Source organism: Indicator indicator, chromosome Z (assembly GCF_027791375.1).
Source record: "Indicator indicator isolate 239-I01 chromosome Z, UM_Iind_1.1, whole genome shotgun sequence".
NCBI classification, from domain to species: domain Eukaryota; kingdom Metazoa; phylum Chordata; class Aves; order Piciformes; family Indicatoridae; genus Indicator; species Indicator indicator.
Window position 1 is genome coordinate 3659726 of NC_072053.1, and position 21624 is coordinate 3681349.

A 21624-nucleotide genomic window follows, 5' to 3' on the forward strand; every position below is an offset into this window, starting at 1 on the left:
ACACACCCAAGTAGCGACTAAAGAAGTTCTACCCTGCAAATCTGGGTAGTATTCAGAAACAAAAAATAGATAAAGTGTTCAGAATTCAACATTCTCTTTCCAACCTTAAGCTGGTACCACCATCAGGTCTGCTCCTTGACCTTGTTACTTCTTATTTTTTATTATTATAGTGTTGCTGTGGCTTTCAAACACTGCCATATTTATTTCTTTCATAGTAACTCCCAGGTTAAAGGCTGTAACAGCTTATGCAAATTACATTTAAAAGTGTTCACAGTCACAATTTATTGCCTAAATAATGATGACAGTGAACTCCAAATGGCCAAATCATTTAGTCACCTTTCAGTATTTTTGGTACATTGAAATCATAGAATCAGTCAGGGTTGGAAGGGACCACAAGGATCTAGTTCCAACACCCCTGCCATGGGCAGGGACACTTCACAATTGCCAAGCATGACCTGGACTGCACAAGTCTGGCCCAGCAGCTGGCTAGCAGGCTGCAGCACTGGGAGGAGAGGTCCATCCAGAGCAGGCACACACACTCCCGGTTACCTCACACATAAGGGGCCCAGGCACTTGCTGAGGCAACACTGCGTCTATGAAATACCAACAACACTCCAGGGAGGGTTCACATTCAGCCTGTCAGTCTGGATCTTTCAAGCAAACTTTCTCTTCTGTGCCTCTCAACACAACCCACTTTTAAGTTCCTCATTAAAAACTACCAATCAAACAACAAATCCAAGAGTTTTGGGCTGCTGAACTCAAGAGAGACAGGAATCTGCTGGGCTGCTATGAGGATGATTGTTGGACTGGAACATCTCTCCTATGAAGAAAAACTGAGAGACCTGGGGCTGTTTGTTCTTGAGAAGAGAATGCTGAGAGGGAACCTTATCAACACTTATAAATACCTGAGGGGTGGGCATCAAGATGAAAGTGCCAAGCTCTTTTTGCTGGTGCTCAGTGATAGAACAAGAAACAATGGGTATGAGCTGGAACACAGGGGGGTCCACCTCAACACAAGAGGCACTTCTTTATGGTGAGGGTGATGGGGTACTGAACAGGCTGCCCAGAGAGGTTGTAGAGTCTCCTCCTTTGGAGACTACCAAAACCCACCTGGATGTGTCCCTGTGTGGCCTGCCCTAGGTAATCCTGCTTTGGCAGTAGTGGTGGACTGATTTTTTGAGGTCCCTTCTAACCCCCAACATTTTGTGATTCTGTGATTACCTGCTACTATGTCTTTAGACCAGATAATCAACTGACTTGAAGGAACAAGACTTTTTCCCATTTAGCATCTTACACTGAATTATTAGGCTACTTTCAGAAAGACTGATATTAGTTGAAAAATCCAAGATATTTACACTGCAGCCTAGAACATTTTAAAAAGGAAACAAATATACACAGAAAATCAAGGCAAGTAATAGTTGATCTCTCCAGATAAAGATCCTGATCAAAAAATAAAAATATTTTACATTATGAACACTAATAAGGAAAAAAAAAAAAAGGAATTTTCTTAATAGTTTATGTTCCTAATGAAGCTTTGGCCATATTTAGCAATGAGAGTGCATTTTGAATGTTAGTAATTCTAACCTGGGAATCAAAACAAAAAGTGGTTTAAACTTAGATTTGTTCCAGTCTTCAGACTGGAAATGAACCCAAATTTACTATGAAGACTTTGTCTAACCCTTCCAGAACAAAACAGAGCCATCAAAAAAACACCACCTCCAAAAAAAAAAATCCCATTATTGATTCAGAATAAGACCTATTTAAAATCTTTAGAGGAAATTGCTCAATACATGGACATGTTAAATCTTGCCTTTCACAAGTCACTGCCACCTCAGCACAGCCCATCTTTCTGTAAATCCATTTATCAGTTTGAAAAAACACATGTTGCCACTACTGCAAATAATAACTGTGTCTGAAAGGAAAGGCTAATACCAAATTTGCCCTACGGACCTGCCTGTATGAGGTGACCACTTCCTCTATAAAAATGTTTGGTTTTCATCATGAACTACAAATTAATCAACTAACCAAACAAGAACTTCCACTCCAATTCAACACTGTGCTATTGTCCCGGGGGATTTACTGATTCAACTGCCTAATCCTATCCAACCGTCCCAGTTTGCAGTAGCAGCAGAAGCGTCCCAGTACATTCTAGATTTTTTAATTTTTTTTTTTTTATTCAAGCTGTATTACATATATTTACAGATTCACTGGGTTGGAAGAGACCCTCAAAAGTCACCTTGTCCAACCTCCCCTCCAACTAGATCAGGCTGCCCAGAGCCACACCAACTCTGATCTTGAATGTCTCCGGGGACAGGGCCTCAACCACATCACTGGGCAGCCTGCTGCAATATTTCACCACTCTCATTGTAAAGAACTTCTTCCTTATGCCCAACCTAAACCTGCCCTGCTCCAGTTTCAAAACATTGCCCCTCATTCTATTACTACAAGCCCTTCTAAATAGTCCCTCCCCAGCCTTTCTGTAAGTCCCCTTCAGATATTGAAATGTAGCTATGAGGTCTCCCTGGAGCCTTGTCCCTCTCTGGTTGAACAAGCCCCAATTCTTTCAGCCTGTCATCATAGGAGACGTGCTCCAGCTCTCCTCTTATGATCTTGGTGTCCCTCCCCTGGGCCACCAAGGATGCATTGGATATGCAGTTGGATATATTGCATAAAGATGTATTTATCTAAATACATCCTTATGCAATCTAACTGTTAAGAAAAACTAAATTTAAATGGAGTTGGTAATAAACTGTTTAGTAACAGTTCCTACTATTGAAATACTTTTTAAAAAATTAAAATGATACAATAATTATGGAATACTAATAATATGCAAACTTCAAAGTAAAAAACTTGAAAACTCAGGGAGTATTTTAAAACAGTGAAAAAATAGCTTTTATGCTAGTATAATTTTGGTATTTAACTTCTTTGTGTTAGGACAAAACAAATAAAGCAGCGAGACATTTTGGGGCCCTCAGTCTGTATTCCATGGCGAGAAAAGAAAGCAGAAAGCTGGTAAGTTAATCAGGAAGAAGAATATTACCAGCTTCACACAATTCCCACTTCCTAGGAACCCACATATAACAACTGTGGCTGAAAAGGAGAATGCTCAGGCACAGAATCAGTTCTCTTGCTCTTGAAGAGTTCAGGAGTTATTGAGGCAATGCAGCATACAGATATGTTAAATAAATTCTGGTTTAGCTCATTGTTTTCCCCTTGCACTTCACATTTTCAGAAGGACTGGGGCTGTCAGCAAAGATGTGTTCATTCAAGATGACTTACCCAAAGTGAAAGGATGGTTGGGTTATGCTGTAAGAGTGCATCTAACTGCAATCAACATTCAGCCCATCCTGCTCCTGACCCAGATAAAGAAACCTCCTATCAACTCTCACCAGCTGGAACTCTATAAAGCCAACACAACCTCCCTAGGATGGAAGTTACTTATGTACCCTATTCAAAAACTATAGAATCATAGAATCAGTCAGGGTTGAACTATCCTTTTAAAGATTCTTTTACTAACTTAAGCTTTGGTGTAGATAGATACTGAGATTTCCAGCTCAAATGAATAGAAGAACAGTGTAAGAACATGGTCACGTATGCAATTGGAGGCTTTTTGTCCTTCAGAAGGAATGTATTTTTCCCCCTGCTACACAAAGTTTTCTAGTCAGAGGAAGAAGAAAGGGGTTTAAAATTGTATCAGGTTCCAAAAATTCAAAATGGGTGGTAACTCCTCTACTTTGGTCAAGGTTTCCCTACAAATCTCAAAAAAAAAACAAACCCAAACAACCAAAAACCAAAACAAAAACCAAACCCAAGAAATTAGCACTGAAACGTATGTAACAGGCCAGTAACACAATATATGTAAAATGAAAGAACCCTGCAAGAGATCATAAATACTCTGACAAATTTTGGAACAGATATCTCTGAACACAATGGAAAAGAAAGAAAATGAACACATTTGTAGGGGTTGTGGTAGGTGTCTTGCCTTGGCAGACACCAAACAGAAGGCACGTGGATGAAGCTGCTCCAGAACAAGTACGGTGGGCAATAAGTTACCTTCAGTAAGAGAACAAAGAAACAAACAAAAACCTAAAACACTGTGTGGGAAGAGAAGTAAAATTCCATTTTTTCTATCTAAGATCACGAAATCCATGTTTTTCAAAACCTTTTGTTTATTTCTTTGTTTTTTTTAAACCTAGAAAGCTGATAGATTACCAGCGTGCTGGTTAACTTGCTGAACAGGAACACCACCAGAGCTAAAGAAGTAGCTGTCTGGGGTTACGTGAGGAAAATAAGCTCTTGGCAACTATTGTGAAATGCAGAAGAAAATATGGATCCTGAGGTAACTTCAGGCTTAAACCCAAGAGCAGTACAAGGAAAGCAGACAGATGAGGTAAAATTGAAAGAAAGAAGGGAAAGTTTTATTCAGAGATCACCAAGTTCTGGAATAAAAATTGATTTCTTTTTAATGATGAAAGTACTACACCTTTCCTCTCTATTTCGCACTGGATGCAACAAAAATATATGAAAAGAAACGCCATGCAGTCAAACCCAAAACTCTGTGGAGCTTAGCATTTTATGGAGCAGACTAGTATTGACAGCTTCTCTTGGTCTTTGGTATGCACAGTCATTGTGTAACAGAATGGCTACTCCACAGCAGAGCTTGGGTAGCCATTAGACACACAGAACTGAATTTCTGTGCTTTTCGTTACTGAAAAACACGCAGGGTAAAAACATTAATAGAAAGCTAGTATGAGGCATCCAAAACATACAGAGCAGTTAAAAACCACACTTGATTCTCCTGTGGCAACGCTTGACAAGAGTAATGAAAACCAAAGTATCCATTGCTGCAGTTTATATATATATATATATGTATGTATATACTCATCTTTTACTGAAAAATACTTACAGATATCTGGATCTTTACTTTTCTTTGTTTTGTTACTAAGACTTATCTCAAATCTGTTAATATCAGATGAAAGATCACTAGGATAAAAAACAGAAAGGCTGAATTAGTACTATACTTGGCTGGCATTTATGCTTAATTCTACACTCATATCAATCCTGAGTTATCATCACCCAAAGACACTTAAATTAACAAAGATAATTAGGTAATAACAGAAAATTTAGCCCACACAGAATATGGCTGAAAGGTTGCTGCTGTATAAACACACATACAGTATTTTTAAAAAGCACATGCCAAACAACACAGGTTGTCAAGAGTCTTAATGCAATGCAACTTACAAGTGAAATTCAGTAATTCAAGAAGGTTAAGACTTACTCAAAGACAAATTCCTCTGACCACACAGGGTTCTGCCCTTCCCTGATGTGCGTTTTCGCTACCTGCACACTGTTCAGGTAGATGTTACAATACGGATTAGTAAAATGTTTTACTGGGAGGGTATGAGCTTCTTCTACATGCAAAATAAGGCTGCTGACCTGAAAGAAAAAAAATACACAAAACTTACTTTTTGTTGCTAAAATAGAAATACAAGACATATAAACGAATTCTTTTTTATCCTCTGTGTTGTGGCTTAATGTTAACACAGGAAAAATGAATAACAACTGAAGTTTCCTAATAAAAGCATGGAACAGAAGTTATAGAATCAAGATTTTATGTGTCACAACAAAACAACAATTACTCATAATTACTGAAAATGAATCTCCAGCCCCATATATTTAAGACATCTTGTTTCCTTCTTTTAAAATTATTTTTGGGCATTAGTATCTGCAGATAGTAATTTTTCTACTCTCAGAATATTTTACTGAAATTACTTTTACTGAGTAAGAGTCATGGAGTAACAGTTTATTTGGTGCTTTCCCAACAGATGACATAAAAATTCTCTTGTGCAATACATTAAATTCTATCCCTTTATGTAGATGAGCATTTACTTCACTTTATAAGGTAAAAAGATTATTTCATATTGTCACTCTTTTTGCTTTGCTTTTGCAACTTGAAGCCTTTGATTTCACTTGCTCATTTATTCAGCAGTATCCCAACAACTTTAATGTTAGCTATTGGTATTGGTTGATAGTTGACTGAATATGAAGCAGCAGTGTGCCCAGGTGGCCAAGAAAGCCAATGGCATGCTGGTTTGTATTAGAAACACCATGGCCAGCAGGAACAGGGAGGTTATCATCCCCCTGTACTCAGCACTGATGAGGCCACACCTTGGGTATTGTGTTCAGTTCTGGGCCCCACACTGTAAGAGGGACATTGAGGTGCTGGAGTGTGTTCAGAGAAGGGCAGTGAGGCTGGTGAAGGGCCTGGAGTACATGGCCTGTGAGGAGCGTCTGAGGGAGCTGGGGTTGTTCAGTCTGGAGAAGAAGAGGCTGAGGGGAGACTTCATTGCTCTCTAAAACTCCCTGAAGGGAGGTTGGAGTGAGGAGGGGGCAGCCTCTTCTCCTTGGTGTCAAGCGACAGGGCTAGAGGAAATGGTTTCAAGCTGTGCCAGGGGAGGTTCAGGCTGGATGCTAGGAAACACTTCTTCACAGAGAGAATTATCAAACATATGAATGGTCTGCCCTGGGCAGTGGTGGAGTCACCATCCCAGGAGGTGTTTAAGCAGCACATGGACCTGGTGCTTACAGGCATGGTTTAGTGTTGACCCTTGAGTGCTGGGTCAACGGTTGGACTGGATGACCTTTGAGGTCTCTTCCAACCAGATATATTCTGTGATTCTGAACTACAAAATAGCTATCCTGAAATAGTCCCCTGAAAAACACCCTATTCTATTCCTGTCTCCACTGTCTGTTACCTACAGAGAATGTTCCTAACATTAAGAGATATGAGGGGTGCTTGAAATGCTTTCCTGTTACTCTCCAACTAAAACATACTTAGGCATTTAAGACTCTTTTCTGCCTATGAGAAAATTCTCACAAACACAGCACTTTAAAGAGGCCAAGAGAAACTAAGCCACAAGCATGGTTCAGAATACACTGGTTACTGAAAATCAATAATATTATTTAAATGAGTAGTTTGTTTACATGTCACAAGTCTGTCAAGTTTCTCATATGTGGTAGATTTTAAAAGTTAAGATTGTACAAACACTAAGTTCTTCACCGTTTTAGCCAAATGTAGTTAGAAAATAATGCCTAGCAAAGCACATTTAAGATTGCCTAGGGCCATTCTGGGTTTTATACAGGTAAATACTACAACAAAATTTAAGTCATTCTGCTTGGTTTCTGCATAACCCCATAAGTGAGAATCAGTACAGTACATGCAGATTTTACTACTCCTGAAAGGAAAACTGTGAGATTGATCAATATGATTTTTCAGAAAGGAGACAAAACATTCCTCCACCATACACCACAAACCCCATAGTATCAGCTTTACCTGACGCAGACGTTTGTTTGATGTTCCTGGACTGGTTTTTCTTAAACTGCAAAACATCTGCAGTGCTTTCATCCAGTCCTAAGAGAGAAGCATGCAGAACAGTAATAAAAAAAAGTCAGATATAGCTTCTTGCAGTGGAACAGACACATCTAAAAAGAGTATCTGAAGTTTTCCCTTTAGGCTGGCAAAACCTAAGTTTCCTGTAATTCCAAAGCATGCAGCTTTGAATATTAAAGCAAAATTTTTATCTTTTCTGAGAAAAGCCTAACAAAGGATTTGCAAATCTGAGCCATTTTCTCTTTTAGAAATATCAAGCATTACTAAGGGATACAGAGTGTGACCCTTAACAATTTTCCAGTCTAGTAATATTACATAAAATTACAATTTTTTTATACAAAATGAAGCAAAACTTGTTTGCTCATGAGAAAATTACAATTACCAGGACAAACTCTTCCAATTATTCTCTCCAGTAGTTCTGTATGGCAGTCACAATACTATGTGTATACATCAAACAGAAATGAAAAACAACATCCACAGAAAAACACAGCACATATATCCAGTGCTCTCAATTTTGCTCACAAATGTGTACAGCAGAGTGAACGGATGGTTTCTGTTTTGATCAAGGAAATAAATAAGGTTTATTAACACCACACTTCATGTGTAATTGATTTTAAACAAATAAGCTGCTAAGAGGCACTGCCAACTCACCAGGCCACCTCTGAAAAAGTCACTGCAACATGAGAATGTTGTTAACAGAGCAGTTTGGCAAGGTGCCTTAGGAAGATGTGCTATATCCTCATTCACTAGTTTTGGTGCACCAGCCACCAAATTTTGTGCAGCTCTTATAAAGCACAACACTCAGAATTTGACCGACAACCTTCTTAAGTCTGCACCTCAAAGATTTACCAGCTATTCTCAAAGTACAGTTTGCAAATGCCACTAAAAAAAAGAAAAACCAACAGTGTTTCAATCTTAGTCTTCACAGTACCTTCCGTAATTACAAAATACAGCCAGATGTAGTTCTGCTACACTCAGCTACACCACCTTATGAGTCAGGTTTCAGCTTTCAAAACTTTCCACAGAAGGAAAAGCTTTCAGCTATGCATCACTAAGTCACGGTAGCTTGTTTCCTTTGTCACAGAAGGAGTAGCAATCGAAGAAACAAATGCCTCCTTAAATACTCTAACAGAAGTATTTCCTGGATGCATAGTACACCTCATACTCACTCACAGCAGGAAAACCTTTCCCTTCAAATGCCAAAGCTTAGAGCAGTGATAATGAACAATGTGCTACAGTAACCAGGGTGACACCAGCATGTAAGACTACATTTTATCTTGCTTTTTGTTTTGTGCAAAACATAAAGAAGTCATAATAACAGTCCACAGGATGGTGCTGCTTTGATACTTGTTTACCACATTATAAGAGAGCCTTAACATACAAATAAAACTATCCCTTTATTAAATGTTACAGAGTAAGAAAGCTGAGCTTTCTCCACAGACAAATACTTTAAGCTTCTCTGGGCCAAAGCCATTTTGTAAAAAAAAAAAAAAAAAAACAAACAACAAAAAAACCACACACCCTGTATTCTGTATAAACACAGTAAACAGCCTGTTAATCAGATCAAGATCAAAAGCAGATTATACCAAATGTTCAGGGAATAAGACAGGATATTCTGTCTTCTACACACTTAATTCTTTTAATTTCTAGAGCACAAGCCACTTCAGATGTGACAAAAATGAATGTACAGTAATGACCGTGGAAATTAACATGTATATTCTTAATTACTCTACAGCACAAGGCTTCTCAAAGAGAGTACATTGAGTTGTATGACAACAGCCACTGCACCATTCTGATGTGATCTCAGCAACTGTCATAAATTTGGATTAATTTAACATAAAAATTAATACAAATTGTGCTTTCCTTTACAGACAGCACAAGAATACTAAATTTGTACAGCTTTCATGCTCTGGTGAATAGCAGTCTATTATGAGTGCTCTAAAGAGCTTTAATTCTATTCAAATAAAACCAAGTGCAAAGCTTCACTTCTGATGCAACAAGTGAAGTTCAGAGATGTGGACTTTCAGAGCTGTACACCTACTAAGGACATTGTCTCTTCTTAGACATTCTTTCCTGCTGGTGAGTGAATTTCAGAGAATTAGGCTCTTATCCTACAAGTCTTAATCAGCAAACATAACTGCTGGAGAGCTACTAACTAAAGGATGCCAACTAGAACAACTTTTTTATGCACAATTAATGGATAGGATAACTAACTGCAAAAGGCAGCTGTTCAAGATGCATTGATCACTGGGTACACATATGTTCCTTAGCATCTAGCTCATGGAAAGTGCTGTGAAGGAAAACTCACACTATAGCATGTTTTGGTTTATAACATGAAAAACACCTAGTGATTAAATTATTCTTATGAATTGAACTGTACAAAGAAAAAAATAATTAAAAGTCTTCAGAACAATATAGTGGAAAATAATGGAATTTCAGTCCATGGGACCTGACTGGAACTTGTCCAAAGCAGAACCCTCAAGTGCTTGGGCTCCCAGCACCTACTGTTGCCCTTACAGATCCACTGCTATTCCAACACCTGCTAATGCAGACACAGCCACTGAACTGTTTGTGATACACTTGCTTCCTGTTCCAGAAGGATGATATCATTAAACATCACAAGACAAAAACATTACTTCTTAAATTATATTTATCAACAACAGTTCTCACCTGTGCTTGCTCTGGAGTTTCGCCTGCAAAGTAAAAGATGTAATGCTCTTCACTAAAGTGCTGAACTACTATCTGAAAACAGTTTGGCCTTAAAAACAAACAAAGAAACAAACAAAATTAATTAATTACTAATCTTTGTAGTAGTAACTGACACACTCACTTGTTAATCTGCGAGTTAATCTAACAAAGTTCAGACCGAACTAATAACTTTATGCTGCAATACATTTACTGTCTGTAAGGAGCACTGCACATTGCATCAATTTGTGTTTGTATACCTGCAGATCATCACATATGGAAAGAGGAAGTGCAACTGGAAAATCTCTCAGGTCCTTCAAAACTGCAGCCTGTTTTGAATGTATTATGTCACTTCCAGAAAACCACACTTCAGTATAGATTTTGTTTCAGAATACTAAGAACTGTTTAGAATGGTCTGCACTTAACAAGCATATATGCTGACTTTTAGCCAAAGCAAAAGACTTGTCAATAAGGACTATTCCTAGATGCTTCAAAAGCAGCAGACGTTCAACATTAGATCCCAGCTAATTAATCAGATCCCAACTAATTAATCATGTATTAATGATTTACTATTTCACAATCTCAGGAAATAATATTAACCTAAGTAATCCCCTATCTCAACATGTCTCATAGCTCTTGCAACCAGAAAAAAAAAAAAAGTGTATTGGGCCACACAGAGATCAGGAATATATGTGACACAAACCTCTACAATCTGAAGTCCAATAATATTGTCTTTGCCATTTTGTGTACCTCCACCGATTTGCCAAAAACTTAGTCAGAAATATTTTGCTTTGCTAAATTACAAGCTATTTAAAGCACACACTACCCTCAGGAACTTTTCTCACTGCACTCAAGGAAACTTAGATCTCCCCTACAGGGAGTTTCAAGTCTTCATTTCCCCCGTCCAATTCACTGCCTAGAGAAATGCTGACAGAACACACTGTGGCCATGCCACAGAGGAGTGGGGGATAGCTGGAAGGAGTCAGGTGTTGGGCTAGTTAAATCATTGTCACCAAAGAACCATGCAAAGCTACAGACTTCACTGTACTTCTGAGAAAAGGGCAAACCAGATACTTGAGATGCAGGAGGAACTTTGTCTCAGCTACAATTCCTCACTAAGAGCTTCCTAAGTTAGTGCAACTCTCCATCTCCTCCCACTCACTTTTATTGCCACTTACTGTCCAGCTAAACTTCAACCCACAAAAACTGTTCAGAGGTAGGCACTGCTAACCTAAGTGTTCTTTGTTTACTATATACACCAAAGCTTCCTGCATAACTGCCAGCTTACATAAGGAACATTTCAAAACTCCTTTTATCACTGTTCTGGTACTCTGTATCTAGGCTCCTCATTACATTGGTTTTACAGAGTTTTTCAAATTATTACAATGATTTAAAAGGAGCTGCAAAACAACAGACCAAACAAAAGCACCAGTCTTTGTGGCTTAAGAAATGCCACTAATTTCAAGAATTTCTCTTTAATATTTTTTTTTCTAGAAAAATAAATAGATATTGACTAGTATAATTTTAAAATAAATATTAAAATCCATAGGATTACACAATTGTCAGGGTTAGATGATCCTTGAGGTTCCTTCCATTTCCAACTTCCCTGACACTAGATGAAGTTGCCCAGAGCCACATCCAGCCTGGCTTTAAAAACATCCAGGGATGGGTACCACCTCCCTGGGCAAACTGTTCCAGTGTTTCAGCACCCTTATGGTAAAGAACTTCTTTCTAACACCTCATCTAAATCTATCCTTCTCTAGCTTTGATCCATCATTTCTATCTAACTAGAATTTATACCTTATTTCTCCAATATGATTTTAAAATACAGAGTATTGGGAGAGTTTTTTATAACCACCAATGAAAAAATATTTCAACTCTTAATTACCAGTGCTATAAGACTTTCGATTCTCAGCTTCCTCACTAATAATCACATTCCTTGCAGTTGGCATATTTTAAACATCAAAATATTACAGGGAATAAGATTTGATGTGCAAATTATCTCTGAACACAGTAAACATGCAAAAACAATTTGTGAGGATGACGACTTAAATTAGTTTGCTACTATATTGGTCTAATTAACAGAAGTAGCTGTTCTTAAATAGAAAAGCATTTGCAGACTATGTAACCAAGTTAGCTTTCAAATACCTATCAAAAGAATGTTAGGAATTGACAAAATTCTTAGTTCAAAAGGATTAAAACCCGCAGCTCAATCTCTAATCTCTGTAAAATACATCAAACAACTAATGTATTCAACATTAAAAAATAATGCAAAATCCCTTGAATCATCATGACATCTTATTTCATAATAAAACTTTAATACTAAATTCTAAAATTTCTGACTAGAATTTGTTATGTACAGTAGCTAGCAATCAAGCTGCCATAGCTAAACAAGTTACTAATCATTAGACAGACCTCTTACACGTGCTTTTGCAATCCACACCAAGTACAGACTCTTGGCATGGATCAAGAGCCACAGCATAAGCCAGGGTTACTTGTTCACTGGCCCAAGTCCTGTACTTGCCTCAAACTAGGAGTCAGCTCTCCTGCTGCACACAGAAAAATTGCAAGCCAGTGTCCTACCTGCCAAACAAACTGTCATGTACTCCATAGACGGAACACACGCTAAGGTCTATTAGTCCTTTGGGTTTTGTGGCTCGTTTTTCACTTTCAAAATAAATAAGCTGGGCATCATTTCCCTCTAATATAAAGTACAAGTTTTTCCATCTTTTTCCTTTACCTGTAAGAAGAGTCAAGCAGAAAGTTACAATACTGTTTAAAAAAGCAAGAGTAAATTTTGCAAATGAAGTACATTAAGGAGGGCAGTAAAGCTTTTGTCAAAGTACAAATAGAATAAGAATGCACAGGTAATGACACTTAGGTTTTAATATCAATGTATACACTCAGTTTTATGCAGCTTGTGGGTAAAACTAGACCCTCTTCAGGGTCTAAACATTTTCACCAATTTCAACAGGCTTATGCAAGTGCAAATGACCTGCTTGTACAGTGAGTTTCTCTCAGTGTTAAGACAGTATCCAAACAGTTTGCAAATAATGATGGTGTGGATCCCATCTATTATAATTTAAATTACAAAACAGACTTCACATGTAAATATTAGAGTTTAGGAATAACTTTTAATAGATTGCATTAAAATATCTTAAAAGAGCATAGGTGAGGAATAGAGTAACAGGAAAAAGTTATATGCAAACTTAAATTAAAATCATGCCCCTAAACACAGACAAAAGAATTTTTCTGTTCCACTTGTTTCAGAGAAAATGTTGTCTGAGCTACAATGGATTAAGAACTTGCAGCAGTTAATGAATGCTTAAGTCACAGGATCATTTAGAAAAAAACCTTTCAGCCTGAGTTTTGTATTTTGATTGTCATAAAATTGCCATGGCTCTCAACAAACAAGTACTAGCTCTGTTCTGAAAAGACAAATCAACATCAGCTTACTACACTGTCCCCCAGATGGAAGAGTGATTTTTGAGTATGTGCATTTCTACACCTACTAAGCACTCCAGTTTGCACATTTGAATCATCTCATTATCTCTTAGCTAAAGGTTTTCAATTCATCTCAGAGAGGAGAAGGCAATGAGATGACTTCGTTGCTGAGGGGTCATCTCAGCACAGTCTACACCTGCTTCAAGAATCAGGTGGTAATCTCACTGCTGGCCAGCAGTAGTATACAAGGAAATGGAATGAAGCTGCATCAGGGAAAGTTCAGGTTAGACATCAGGAAAAGGCTTTTCCCTGAGACTGCATTATTTTGGGGGAAAAAAAAATCATAAAAGTAAAAATAACTCACTTTTTTTCAGAAGATAACCTTTTTTGACAATATTTTTATAAAAAGCATCCTTTGTTTTCCGACGAATCGTATTGTAGATTTCTTTTCCATCCACTGTGTCATTAAGCACTTGTTCTTGGTGCTGGCCAACAAAGAAGAAAAACATATTTTTAAGGTCAGAAATTGCCATTAAAAAAATTACATCCTATGAAGCTCAACCAGGATTATCATAATGAATGCTACCAACCCACTACTATTTTACTCTCATGTGTTTTAATAAAGCAAGATAATTTGTCATACAATAATACCCTTGCTAGAAATGTAATATAACCATTTCCATATATCCAGAATAATGATGTAAGAAAAAAAGTTTTAATACAGAATGATTTCTACAGAGCAACATTGTATCTTTTTGTTATGAAATAAAAATCAGCATCTTTCACTGTTAAATTTATGCAAGTCTCTAAAGAATTAGCTAGCTTCTAAATTTCTTCTACCAAAGCTTTTGAAGAAAAACTGAAACATCAAGTGTGGTGCAGATCACCACTAAACTCACTCAGTGTGGCACAGTCCCTCAATCTCATTGGAACTAGGATTTCTTAACTGAGTAGAACCCAAGACAAGAAAAGAAAGCAGAAATGGGAAACATAAAACAAGGATAAATTCACACAGAAAACTATAGCATCTGGAAATGCAAGCAACAAATGAGAATGGGCAAAAGACAAGCCAAGTTGCACCTTACCAAGTAAGCTGATCATCAAAAGTTTTTTAGCCATAAGAAAACATGAAAAGCAAGACTGTGAAGTAGTGGGAACAGCAGTGAGATGAAAAGCAATAGATGAACTGGCTCATAGTAAATATGCTACTTTTCTTCCTGCCCATGTTATCTACACAAATTATGATTTTGAACAACATGACAAAAGCAAGATGAAAAATACTTTGGTAATAATACTAAGAGGAATTACAGGACTTAACATAATATAACACAAAACAACAGATCTAGTGACAAATATTTGTAAGTAAATTTCACGTTAGACACAGGAAGTCACTCGGACTGACCCTAAAGGTACGCAAGACTTGATTTTTTTCTTTCTCCTCAAAAGCAGAGCACAGTAGTACGTGGAAGGTGAAAATAAATATTTTTAAACAAAGCAAGTTGCAAACATATCTCAATAGGTCAAATGAATATGAAGCAGTCTCACAAGGAAAATTATTTAGGGCAGAGAACTGTCAGTACCTAGACCAAAAGCTAAAATGAAGACAGTTACTGCTATGATTCAAGAGGAGAACAAGGAAAGTTACGAGAAGTGTTTCAAGGAGCTGTCTCAGGACTCTTGTTTTGGCTTTTATCCCAGCCACATTATCAAGTGCAAGCTAATGGCAGCAAACTACTGGAAGCACTGATGACACAACACAATTAGCAGCATAGGGAAGACCAGATTAGCAAGGTGTAAGTTTACTAGTACAACATCAAGGTTACACTTGTTGATACTTACCACTAGAAAACAAAAAATGAGAAACTTAAACAGCCGAGTTATTCACAGGAGGACTAGCTATGATGTAACATGGCTGTGAAAATGTGCTGGGTATGCAGGAGTTAACTTTTGTCACAGCAGCTCTTGTAGCAATGAGTTTTGGTAACACACTAGTGTTTTGACTTCTGCTGATCAGTGCTTGCGTTTGCACAGCCTCGGGACCTTCTCTACCCACACTCTGCCCCTGCTCTCAGCAAGGTGGCTGGGGTGGGGAAGATGATGGGAGCAGATGTAGCTGGGACAGCTGATGAGAAGTTATTAGAGGGATATTCTTTTACATGTTCACATCACAGTCAGCAACGAAATTGGGGAGATAGTGGTGGGATGATGTATTCCTGGGTGACCACTGCTCAGAGACCAGCTGGGCATCAGTCTGCTTGTGGGAAATGGTGAGTAAATGCCTTTGCATCCACTACCCTTTCTTTTGCTTACTGAGCTGTATTTACCTCAGTCCAGGATTTATTTTGCTTTGGTCCTCATCCGGCAAGAGAGGGGAGCAAACAAAGAAAGGTGACAATCCTTAGCTGCTTGACAGTGTCAACCCACGATGGAAAACAGAAATATCCTAAAATAGGAGTCATTAAGTATCTTCCAGAGAAAAAAGAAATGATATGGTACTCTAAACTGTTCTGGTGTACCACGTTCAAGAAAGGCAACCTTGCCCCAAAATTGGTGGCAGCAGGGCAACTATGAACACATTACAAAGGGACAAGGTCGTCCTTAGTATGATTAGATTAGTGAGCTAACTAAGGGGAAATACAAGAAATGTTCTCATGTTGGTATGACAGATCTCAAAGGGGTATAACTTGAGTGTAATGTTAATTAGGGAGGAAATTAAATTTCTAACCACTGAAATAGGAACATTTGGGAACAAGAGGGAACAAAATAAACATGTATACTTTATAACTAGCTACAAGCTTATGAAAAGCTACACGACATGGAGAGCGCTTGGGATGAGCTTTTGCTATCAGGCAAGAGCACTCCAGGACAAGCCCTGCAATCCCATCCCTGAAATCATCCCTGAAGCTTTTCTGTGTATACATGCTTCCTCTGGAAGAAGAATAACCTCAGACACAGGGCAGCCTGGTTGCCCATAACATGGGACTAAGTCACAGCATGGTTGAGCCAGGGACCAGAGCTAGGGGGACACAGCAGAGGATGAACACCTCAGAGGACAGACAATGCTTACCATTTTTTCTGTTGACTACAAGCGAACCTTTAGCAAGTGAATGCAGTTGAGGATAAAACAAAAGACACACAAGCTGAAAACATTAAAATTGGAAGTGATGCTGTTCCATTACCATTGTTATCTCTTCTGTAATTCTCTTCATAAACTAATTTGTTGATAATTAGGTTTGTGTCTTCAACAACAAAAACTCTGAGATGAAATCTTACCTGCATTGGAACAGGATCTTTAAGGTAATACCCTTCAACAATCTGTTCTTTTCTATAGTGCTCAATGATGTCAGCAATACTGTTCCAATAAGAAAAAAAAGGGAATTCAAATATTAAACAGGTTAGAGTTTCCTCTGTTTGAGAATTTGCTTTTCCATAGAAGCACATAAAATTTTCTCACAAAATTTTAATAAAATCAAGTGTTAAATATGATAATCTCATTTGTAGCAATGAAAATTTACTAAGATACTGAAGTCAAGGAAAGCTCACAAAACTGTATGTATTAATGAATGTATTAAATTTAAACTGTGAAAAATATTTTAATTAGTTGCTTAAAATGCCCGATGAGGACACTGCTTTTCCACATTCAAGTAGCACATGTGCATTACCAGCTCTCCAAGAAGGCTGAAATTGCTATTGCATCTGCAATAAACTTCCTAGATTAACTAAGGAACGGCAATGAGAGATACCACAAGTACAGAGCAATTTCTTTCCAGAAGGAAAGGAATAGAAAAAGTTTGTAGCACAGTTTATACAGATTATAGCAGAAAATGGCTGAGCTATCATGTAAAATACTCAATTGGTAGCACTTCTCTACAGGGAAGCATTCATTCTAACTACCAGATTCAAACAGTGGTTGTGTTTGGAAGGCAGAGGAGAGAAGCAGTGAGATACAAGATGAAATTCAAGGCATTTTAGTTGCTCTGAGTTTTGCTGTTACTTAAATTTACACAGTAGTAAAGAACACCAACATTCATATGCATTCATATGCAAAGCATCCACCTAAAAGATGAATAATTAAATAGAAAACAAAACTGGTGAGAAGTCACTTCATGTGCACTTAGCGGCATGTGCAAAGATAATCAACCGGCACACAGCAATAAAATCTGCTACAACTGGATACAGTTATGTCCAACACAGGAAGAGTATCTCATGCTGTAAAGAAAATCTCACAAATTTTTACATAAAGCAAGACATCTTTGTTTCCTTTTGTCTCTCTCATTCTGAAGCTATGAGCTAGTGCACAACTGATAAAATAATCTTCCCAAAAGTATTTCAGGGTTTCAATTATGTGGAATTACATCAATTTCTTTTTCAGTACTATCAAATCAAATAATTTATCTATTTCAGCTTCTACTGAGATGCAATCTTCATATGCCATTTCCTTCATAGAAAATTAAACCCTACCACACTACAGAAAGTAAAGACTCAGATACTATGGTTTGCATGTTGAATAGCCACTGCCAACGATAAGCCAACCTACCTCATATATTTTTTCTCATTAATTAAAAAATACCTGGACTGTCAGTACCTCCTCTCCTTCCTCAGTTAAAAACCCCAGCAGGAGCTCTTCAGTACAAGAAACAGGTGCCTAAATCCTTTCAATTTCATAAAATGGAAGAATAAACTGCATTGTATCTGAAAACTCCTTTGGGAGTTAGAGTAGTATATAGACTAGACTTTACGCCTTGATGGAGAGACTGAAGGGTTTGCTTTGCAGCCCTCTCATTGCACAAGTGAACTTGATTTAGATGGTCACTTATATAGTGCCTTACAAGGGCTCCAATGCCTGAACAATCTGAACACTACAAACAACAAGATACCAGGTATCTCCAGACAAGTACGCTAGAGAACATGAATCTCCAAGTCATCAGAAATGTCTAACGTAAAAACATCAAGCATGAAATCAGACTGACCACAAAACTTATCTAGGGGACAGGAAAATGAATCATAGCCCTTTTCAATGTCTGACAACCACAAAAATCTTATTTATACAAAATGCATCAAGGAAGGTATAAATAAAAATGGATACATTTTTTTTTCTAATAAATTGTTAAACTTGGCTTAATATACAGAAGTAAAGATCTATCTCAGCATTGCATTACAGTTACTCCAGTAATTTTAAAATGCTTAGCATAGGGCTTGTAAAGTTCCCCAGAACTTGGCTAACTTGGATGATTTTAAAAATACCTTACCATGATGAGCAGAATCTTTTTTTTTTTTTAATAGAGTGATTTGAGTTACTCAAACAGCTGACACTTCACATAATGAAGAATCCAGGATGCAGAACTAAGCAACACCACTCTATACACTGTTAACCTACAAAGGCAAAGACTTAACATCAAGCCCACACTTGTCAGCCCATCACAATACAGATTAATTTACCAGCTGAAATAAAATTATCTTCCAGTCATCTAGTTTTTCTAATTTTACCATCTCTCAAATTCAAGGTAGAGAGCTTGTTCACTTTATAAACTATTTGGACAATGTTTCTTATCTTCTTTGACACAAAAATCACCAGCAACAAAGAATTATACTTAATTTTACATTTTGGGGTTTTGTTACTGTCTTTTGAATGCTACCTGTCACATAGGTTAAATTTTTGAAAGGCAGCAGATAGAAGGACAAAAATCCTATAAAATCAGAATTGAAACAACAAAAGCTATCTTACACAGAAAACACTGTGAAACACATGTGGAAGTTCTTCACAGAACGGCTGAGCACAGCAGGCACTTCTGAGACCACCCAGCCCAAGCCCTCAGCTCAAAGCAGGGTCAACAACGGCAGGTTACTGCAGCCCTTGCTCAGTCACAACTTGAGCATCTCAGAGGAAGAAGACTCCACATCTTTCTGGGTAATTTGTTCCAGTGTTCAATTACCTTCCTAGTAAAATCCATAGACCAGTAATTACACATCTTTGGACTGAAATCTCAGAGAGTTACTAAACTTGTTGTAAAAGGTCTGCCTTGGATGGTGTTGCATTTCTTCACAGCAGCGGCACTGCATTTTAGGCATAACTGAAATGGTATTTTGACTGTTGCCGAGCTGTTACTTGCAGTGCTGAGGCTTTTCCTGAACTCTGTTCCCCTGTGCCCACCCCACAAACAGAACAGAGAATGGCAGAGAGCTGGAAGCAGACACAGCACGACAGCTGGCCTGAACCAGCCAAAGAGATATTCCCTACCACATAATGCCGTGATTAGTAACAAAAGCTCCAGAAAAGGAGAAGGAAGAGTGGGGTGTTGAAATGCCTATGGAGGGCTGACACTAGCCAGCAACTCAACTCCCCAAAGTACTTTCCCTCACGATAAAGGAGAAACAGCAAATGTGACAGAACTTTACAAAAAGAGTTTAGTAGGCAGAGGAGGAAGGACATGAGTAATATAAAAGCACTCGCTCACTCCTTCTCACAACGTGGTTGATGCTCAGACAGTCTGAGCAGTACCCACTGAGGAAGACAAAATATCCTCTCCATTTTTTTATTGCTGAGCACATCTCTTTGGTCAGTTTGGCTCTGTGGAAAACAGGAGAAGCCTCAACACTGTGCAAGCACTGCTCACCAAGAACCAAAACACTAGTGTTATCAACACTGTTTGGGCCACAAATCTGAATCATGGCATCATACTGGCTGATGTAAAGAAAACTAACTGTCCTCCCCAGCCAGGATTAGTACAGCCACCAAGAAATTTCTTTGCCAGCTTTTCCACAAAAACGTCAAAAGATTACTAATGGAGTAATTTGCTATCCATTGTAAAAACAGAAAGATTCACAAAAGTTAAAATGTTTTAGTAAAGTCCGTTTTTAGATAAGCTACAATGACAGAACTATCTGTACCAAGAAATGCTTACAAATAGTTTTATTATCTTGCATAAATTCATGCTTTGTGTATCTGTGTTCTGGATTAAATGCCCTTTTTTCTTGTTTTTTTTTTTTTGGGTTTTTTTTTGTTGTTTTTTTTTTTTAACTAACTTCCAATTATATAGGAAAAAAACCAAACCAAAACACACAAATCCACAAACACACAAAAACCACACAAAACATGTAATCCTTCACATATTTCAGAATTGTCTGTGTTCCCATTAAATGAACTAATAAGAGAATTACAAAGACCACAACATTGTTTTTAATCTTTCCCGCTCCTTATTTATTGCCCTATACAGTAGATCTTACATTAGAGAATTTGAGCAGTTAATATCTTAATTTTGCAGCCTTATTTTCTTGCATTATGTGTCACTTCATTTCTGACCTTTCAGGAAGTTTACCAACCTGCTGCACGCACTAAGTTGGACTGAATGGGAGCTTAGGAGTATAGGTGTAATTCTTTAAAACACATAGCAAAAATAAATCCTTTTATAGCTAAACAAAACCTCTTTTCCCACTGAGGAAGATCTCTGCAAATTAGGTACCAAAATATTTTTAAAAATAATAATTTAAAAGGATTATGTCATAACTAGTGTTACTTTACAATCTTGCTTTCTTTCACCATAGAATCTTCTGCAGATGAATATAATTTATATACACACCTGAAGTGAATCCAGCACTGTATCAGAGTCATCTAAAGCAATAACTTACCTAATGTTACATCTTTTTGAAGGTCTACTATTTAATGTTGCAAAACCATCTGAGACTCGTAAGAGTTCCACTAATTCACTAGTTAGCATCTAGTGTGGGGGCTCCTAGTCTATCATCTTCCTAATAAGCCATTTAAGTAGAGAATGAGCAAATAAAATTTACCATCATGAAAGGCTGAAACTGCAACCATTTTGGTTTTCAATGAGGACAGACTGAATAATGCAGAAGGTATGCAAGTAGCCCTGGTGTGGAATACGCATAGGTTCTTTAGAGTCCAATTGTTTAGCCTCACACCATCCTCCATTTGAAGACGTATGAGAAAGTCCACTGAACTTCAGTTACGAGACCTTCATGTTTTCTCAGACACACTAGCTGCCAGATCTCTGACCACTCAGAAGCCAAACTGGAAGAAATCCTCTACTGGAATGAAGAATGCCCTGGTTCAGGGTAAGCAAGTCGTGAAAGCTGCTGATTTTGTG

The 21624-nt window shown here is 37.7% G+C and overlaps 1 protein-coding gene across 1 annotated transcript in view; it reads right to left on the reverse strand.

Moving 5' to 3' along the window:
- Positions 1-21624, reverse strand: part of RASA1 (RAS p21 protein activator 1) — a 61462-nt gene that overhangs the window by 12902 nt on the left and 26936 nt on the right. The window contains exons 9-15 of the mRNA XM_054398253.1: positions 16793-16871; positions 13884-14004; positions 12659-12815; positions 10061-10148; positions 7334-7411; positions 5279-5436; positions 4907-4983 (exon numbers count right to left, since the gene is read on the reverse strand). Of these exons, the coding sequence (XP_054254228.1) occupies positions 4907-4983; positions 5279-5436; positions 7334-7411; positions 10061-10148; positions 12659-12815; positions 13884-14004; positions 16793-16871 (758 nt within the window). The remainder of the gene's footprint in view (positions 1-4906; positions 4984-5278; positions 5437-7333; positions 7412-10060; positions 10149-12658; positions 12816-13883; positions 14005-16792; positions 16872-21624) is intronic.